This window comes from Tupaia chinensis, unplaced genomic scaffold, assembly GCF_000334495.1.
Source record: "Tupaia chinensis unplaced genomic scaffold, TupChi_1.0 Scaffold000709_1, whole genome shotgun sequence".
NCBI classification, from domain to species: domain Eukaryota; kingdom Metazoa; phylum Chordata; class Mammalia; order Scandentia; family Tupaiidae; genus Tupaia; species Tupaia belangeri.
Window position 1 is genome coordinate 410,953 of NW_006160232.1, and position 7,039 is coordinate 417,991.

At 35.0% G+C, this 7,039-nt stretch overlaps 1 protein-coding gene across 1 annotated transcript; it reads left to right on the plus strand.

Annotated features, from left to right (window-relative positions):
• The first annotated feature begins 5,014 nt into the window (after positions 1 to 5,014).
• On the plus strand, positions 5,015 to 5,944 carry LOC102470516 (olfactory receptor 5AK2). The gene has a single exon (XM_006160850.1). The coding sequence runs from the start codon at positions 5,015 to 5,017 to the stop codon at positions 5,942 to 5,944; it is 930 nt and encodes a 309-aa protein (XP_006160912.1).
• The last annotated feature ends 1,095 nt before the right edge of the window (positions 5,945 to 7,039 follow it).

Genomic DNA, 7,039 nt, shown 5'->3' on the forward strand with positions numbered 1-7,039 from the left:
ACCTTGCATATTTGAAAATATCTTCCAGTTAACTGCACAGAGAACTTGGCAAGGCATACAATTCTTGGTTTGAAATTATTTTCCCTTAAGACTCTGTAGATACTGTTCCATTGTCTTTCTAACACTTGGAGTTGCAAGAGAAGAAGCTGACATCAGTCTGACTTTTGCCCTTTACAGGTAACCTGTTTCTTTCTGTCTGGATACTTGCAAAATTTTATTTTTTTTTTCTTGAGATTTAAAAATGGTACCAGGATATGTCTACTTTTTGCTTGCTTTCTGTCAAATTTTAAAAGTGCTTTGTGAGCTTTTTCTTTTCGTAGATCTAATTGGTTCTTCAATTCTGGGAAATTTTGTTCTAATAGTTCCTTAGTAATTGTTTCAGCTACTTGTTTTGTCTTAATTTCCAGATAATCTAATTATGTGTCGATTGTATCTCTTGGTCTCTCATGGTTTAGTTTCCCCCTTTCTCTGCATTCTGTGAAAATTTCTCTTGTTTTGCATTTACTTCAGTAATTCGATTTTGTGGCCAGTCCTCCTTGCACATTTCTGTTAACTCTCTCAATTCCCTGATTCGGTCCAAGCGCTCTGACATTACCTTCTTTATCATTGAGCACAGGTGTTTAAGCTCCTGTACCATATGATAGCCAACTCTTTCTGTATCTTGGGTTTCCACCGTCATATCTGTTTCAAGAGGAGGCATCTTAGTTCTGTTCCTTTCTTCAGAACTGCAGTGTAACCACCTTTTCAGTAACTCCTCTTAGGAACGCCAACCAAAACCGAAGACCAAATTCCCTTGTTTTACAGAGGAGTTTACACTAGCTATGCCTTTGCTCACAGTTCACATTAATGTGGATCTTTGACTTCGCCACAGAAGTCCTAGAGATAAGGGGTAATTCTTAATCCAGTCTATTGCCCGGTCTCCTGGAATGAAACACAATCCTGAATGGGGGTGGTCATCTAACTTTTTCTATCCTAACTATTTTCCTATTTGCTATTCAGAAATACTTCAAGTTAAAAAATAAAAACGTGGGGGACGGTGGTGGGAAGAGGACACCTGATTTTTGTTTCTTTGCTCTGTTAGGGACAGCTGGTCTCAGAAGGCAGTATGGACCCTGAAGACTACGACAAGTTGCTTTTTCTTCTTCCTGAGCAATCACTCTTGGAAAGGTAAATTCAGAGTCATCATGTAATTATAAGGTATAGAAAAACCTAGTCATCATGTTTTGACATTTTTAGCATTTAAGTATTGTATAAAACAAAAAATATTACATCTTTTTCTTTCCTAAAAAAAGTTAAAAATAAATAAAAAATGTGATCTATAATACAGTTTTAAAGTCTATGTACACACACACACATGTGTATATATAATGAAATATTATTTAGCTTTCCAAAAGAAGGAAATCCTGTCATTTGTGACAACATGAATGAAGCTAGAAAGCATTATGATAATTGAGGCAAGCCAGACACAGAAAGACAAACATTGCATGATCGGAGTTATAAATGTAATATTTCAAGAAAAAAAAAGTAAAGCTAATACAGAATAGAATGTTAGTGGGTAGAAGTTGGGGGTAAGGAGAGATATTGCTAGAAAGGGGCAAATTATAGTTACAAGATTATTAAGTTCTGATAACCTAATGTAGAGCGTGATGACTACAGCTAATAATAATGAAATTTGCTAACAGCGTGTTCTCACAACAAAAATAAATAAGTAAATCTTAAAAGGTAACTATGTAAGGTGAAAGATATGTAATTAGCTTGATGGGGTAATCATTTCTCAATGTATTCATATGATAAAACATCACACTGTATAACTTACTGTATATAGCTTTTATCTGTAATCATAGTTCAATAAACACGAGAAAAAAGAAAGAAAAGAGAATGAATTCACTTTAGAAAACTAAACTTTCCTTCAACAGAAAATAACTAATGAAATACTGTTTTTCCCAATTTCATCTCAGTCCCTGGAGCTTCACATTATTCAGGGAGTCAGTTTGATCCCTTAAGCCCTAACTACAAACTCCCTGATGGGAAGGAAGCACAGAAAGAAACCTTGCTGGGCAATCAACCTGCACCAGCTGTAGAAAGAGAATCTGGGGGCATTTCTCATGTAAGTAAAGCAAAGCAAGTCCCATTTTTCAGAATCAGCCAAGTACACTAAGCGTGCTGCAAATTATGGATCAAGAGTGAGAGCCAAAGTTCCAGCATGCTTCACTCCAACACCAGGAGGTATCCTTTCATCTTCAGTGACTTTATAGAAATGAGGTGAGAAAACAAACTGCGATGTGGGCCTGGGGAAAGAACGTGAATGAACAAATGGATGAACAATTGGATGAATAAATGAGTATTATGGGCCCTAATGCATTGTTTGTATATTCTGATGATCAACTATTGAATTTCCATTTAATAAGTGTCCCTGGGTTTATATAAATTAGCTCATTCGATCTTGACATTACTACAAAGCAGGCTTTAATTCTTTCTTGTGATCTTTTTTAAACAAGTAAGGCTACTTTAAAAACGAAAGATAAAGAGACTTACAAGTTTAATGATTTTTCTCTCTCCCCATTCCTTGTCTAAGCATAATTATCAAAAGGTTGGCATGTGTCTTTCTGAGCTTTTCCGTAAATAAAAAAGAAAATGAGAGGGTGAAAGTGAAAAATCTCTTTATTTTTATAAATGTCACTTCTCTACATGTCATTCTACAGCTTGCTTTTCCATTTTAAGATGTCATGGGCTCTTTTCCATAAGAGTATATGTTACCAGGGTCAGCAGATGGAGTAGTGGTTACATCACTAAATTCTTACATGGCCAACAGCAGTTCGAGTCTGGACCTGGTGACTTCATACTCATGCCAGCGCTTGTGTGTGACTGCCCAAGATCTTAGGAGGAGAATGGAGAAGAAGAGATTGTGGCATGGCCACCTCCCTCAGGGGTGATTTCTCACTTTCCCTCTCACTATCTCTGTCTCTCTCTCTCTGAAGAGCATATGTACCCTATGACAAAAACCTTTAAGGAAAAAAGAAAGAGTATATGTTATCTCATATATTCTGGATTGAATATTAATCTATAAAATGAATCTGCTGTGATTTATTTAATCCTCTTTCCAAACTTTTGCGATTAGATACAGTTTTACAATGGCCATCTCTACCTCTAAGTATTACTGTTTTCCATTTTTTCAGAAGAAGGAACTGAGTTCAAAGGGTGGTATGTCTCTTCCCTGAGGTGGTAGAAGCAGAATTCAAACCACAGTTTGCCTCATTCCCTCCCACAGCACAATGAAGGTTCAGGCATACTGGACTAAGTATAGGTTAAGTGTGTTGAAAACACTCAGGTAATTGACCATCTTATCCATAGCATTTGTTTGACTAGCAAACCCCCTCCACATAGGAGAAACAAAGTTCAAACTGAGCAAAACCTCCATAACAGATAGATGTGTGTGTGTGTGTGTGTGTGTGTGTGTGTGTGTGTGTGTCACGTGTACTGGTTTTCTTAACTCTTGAAAATGTCCCCCAAAATATCATACATTTTATTTGAATTCAGAAGGATTAAGTTGATATGGTAAATGCCATTACCCAATCAATATTCTGGTGTAAGTGGACCATTGACCTGTTCCAACTTACTCCTTTTATCCATTTTCCTAGCTTCCACAGTGGGTGGAAGCCTCATTAAAGGAGCTACCTTTTATCTATTTTACAGCAACTTTACCTAGAGGACATCTATACAGCTCTATTTTACAATTTATTTTTAATTGAAAATAGTACTTGTCCGTATTTGTAGGGGCAATGGTGGTGTGTGGGTGTATGTATATATCCTGCAATGATTCAGTCAACCTGATTAATACATCCATCTTTTCACCTGCTTTACATTTTTTGTGGAGAGAAACTTTCAAATGTACATTTTTAACAATTTTGAAAAATATTTGTTAACTATAGTCACAACACTGCAATAAATCTTGAAAATTTCTTCTTCCTAAGTAACTGAAATTTAGTATGTAAATCTCACCATATATACAGATTCATACATGTCATACCAGTGCGCATATATATGTGTGTGTACACACATGCATCCTTGTTAATGTGGTCAGAAATATAATATGTACCTATACTGGAAATTCTGAACCATAAAGAAGCATATATTTAATTTTGCTGTATTTCCAAATTTGTTTCCAACATGCCTATGTTGATTAACCTTCCAAGTAGATACACATGTGAAGTAAGTGTCTCCATATACTCACCAAAAGAGCATTTTAGATTGATGAGTTTAAAATTGTAGGTCAATGAAATAGTAATAAACAATTAACTGATCACTAGGAACTTGTGTATCTTTTCATATTTCTATAAGATATCTTAATTTTCCCTTCTATAATTATCCAGTGTCCATCTTTTGTAGATGTTTTCCTTGGTTTACTATATAGAAATTATTTTAAAAGACTGAGTGTTACTCCTTTGACATTTATTTGTCTTGCAATAAATTTGTCTTAGTAAATTTCCAGTCACTATCCAGTATCCTTATGATACTAGTATTTATCATTTTATTATGATCAAATTATCAGTGGTTTGTGGTTTGCTATTTTACTGTGCCTGTCATTTTTTCCTGAATACCTAAGATGTATAATCATATGGAATTATTTAAAATATAATTACATTTAAATTATACAAAAGTATGTACATTCATTATTAAATAAAAGTATGTTTTATATGTTCCTAACTGATATATTTATAAAATGCTAATTGGTATGAACATAGCTCTATGGGAATTTCTCCCACTATATATGAAATTAGCTAAGTTTAGTATCAAGGTTAAACATGTAAAATTCAAGTCAATTATAGCATGAAGCCTTTTTACTGATTCCACTATGAAGCCAAATATTATACCACAAAAATTTTTACTGATTCCACTAGGAAATGAAACATTATACTATACCTAAATCCAGAAAGAGTTAAGAATCACCATAGTCTTAACTTTATCTGCTCTTCTTTCTTTGCTGCTCTTAGCTGATAATTGAACTTTTCTAGCCATGGAACAAAATAATGACACCGAAGTGACTAAATTCATTTTCCTGGGATTTGCTGGTCAAGAGAAGTTTTGGCATATCCTCTTCATAATATTTCTAGTCATCTATGTGGTCACCCTCGTGGGTAATACTGGGATGATCCTACTCATCAAGATTGATTCTGGCCTTCACACCCCTATGTACTTTCTTCTCCAAAACTTGGCATTTGTTGATCTCTGCTACACCTCTGCCATCACTCCCAAGATGTTGCAAAACTTCATAGTTTCAGATAAATCCATCTCATTCACAAGTTGTATGGTGCAGTTACTAGTCTATGGTACTTTTGTAACAAGTGACTGCTTCCTCCTGGCTGCTATGGCAGTAGACCGTTACGTGGCCATCTGTAACCCACTTCGCTACCCAATCATCATGTCCCGGAGACTGTGCATCCAGCTGTTAGTTGGTTCATATGGCATGGGATTCCTAAATGCCTCTGTAAATGTAAGTTTTACTTTCTCATTGAACTTTTGCAAATCCAATGCAATTAATCACTTTTTCTGTGATGAGCCCCCAATTCTCGCCCTTTCCTGCTCCGATATTGTCTTCAATATCATGATACTATCAGTATTTGTGGGGTTTAACTTGACTTTCACCGTGTCGGTCGTCATCTTTTCCTACATAAAAATCCTGGCTGCCATCCTAAAGATGTCTTCTGCTGCGGGAAGGAAAAAAGCCTTCTCCACCTGTGGCTCCCACCTGACAGCTGTCACCATCTTCTATGGGACTCTCTTCTACATGTACCTGCACCATGGCACCAGTGAGTCTCAAGAGCAGGAAAAAGTGGCTTCTGTGTTTTATGGCATTATTATCCCCATGTTAAACCCCTTGATCTACAGCCTGAGAAACCACGATGTGAGACAAGCCTTAAAAGGGATAGGAAGGAAGTGCTTCTAATTTAAACCACGATTTCTATTTAAACATGATTTAACAAGCAAGTGAACAGGCCTCTGTTATTTTTCAGCTTCAGAGATGTGACAAATGTTTGTGAGATATACAGACATGCTTAATTACATATATATATTATATATATACACATAATATAGATATGTAATATATATGTAACATATATTTATAGTATGTAAAAGATACTGAAAACATCTCAAATATTAAGTAAATGAACTTGTAATTCTTGTGTGTAATATAGAAAAAAAAACTAAATCAGGAGCTCTGATATTGCTTTTGTTCTTTGATGCCATTTAAAAAGAATAGAAAAAAATTACATGGCATTTTAAAGGAATAGAAAAAAAGTTTAAAAGAAGCACGTAATTGATGTTGAATAAGTACCCACCACATCAACAAAGGGTGTATGAATTTCCAAGATTAAGGTCTTTTCAGAAAACAGCTTTACTCTTGCTTTTCAGTACTTTCTTTTTTTTGTTATTTTAAGTTATTTTATACATTAAATCACCATACATCACTATAGATTATAAAATGAATTTACCCAATATGAATACAATTCACACCACTCTACTTGAAGAGATAACATGCTATCATCAACAGATAATCTTCCATTTCTGTGTCCCTTAAATGTTTTTCCCTGTTATTTTTCTTCTTGATTCCTTTCCTCTCACTCTCCCCTATTTCCAACCCTCTTCCCACACTGTCTTCTGTGTCTGTACCCATTTTCACGCTTCTAAATCCTCTAATCTTTCCGTTTCCTCCATAGAATGCTGACAGTAAGTACGAATTAAGTGGAGACATACAATGTCTTTCTTTTATAGCCTGGTTTGCTTCACTCAGCAATAATTTTTTTTTATTATCATCATATCTTCTTCATATTACATTGGATTACATATAACTTTACAGTGTATTACATTGTTTCTTCAAAAGGGAATGCCACGCACGTCAGTCAGTACAGAGACATTAATCTCCCCACTTCAACATTCCATATCTTTTCTGTTTTCCCCAATCATTATCTTTATTATTCTAATTATTTTTATAAAACAGTCAATTGCTATTTCTCGTTTTGCTTGTAAAAATACTTTGCCC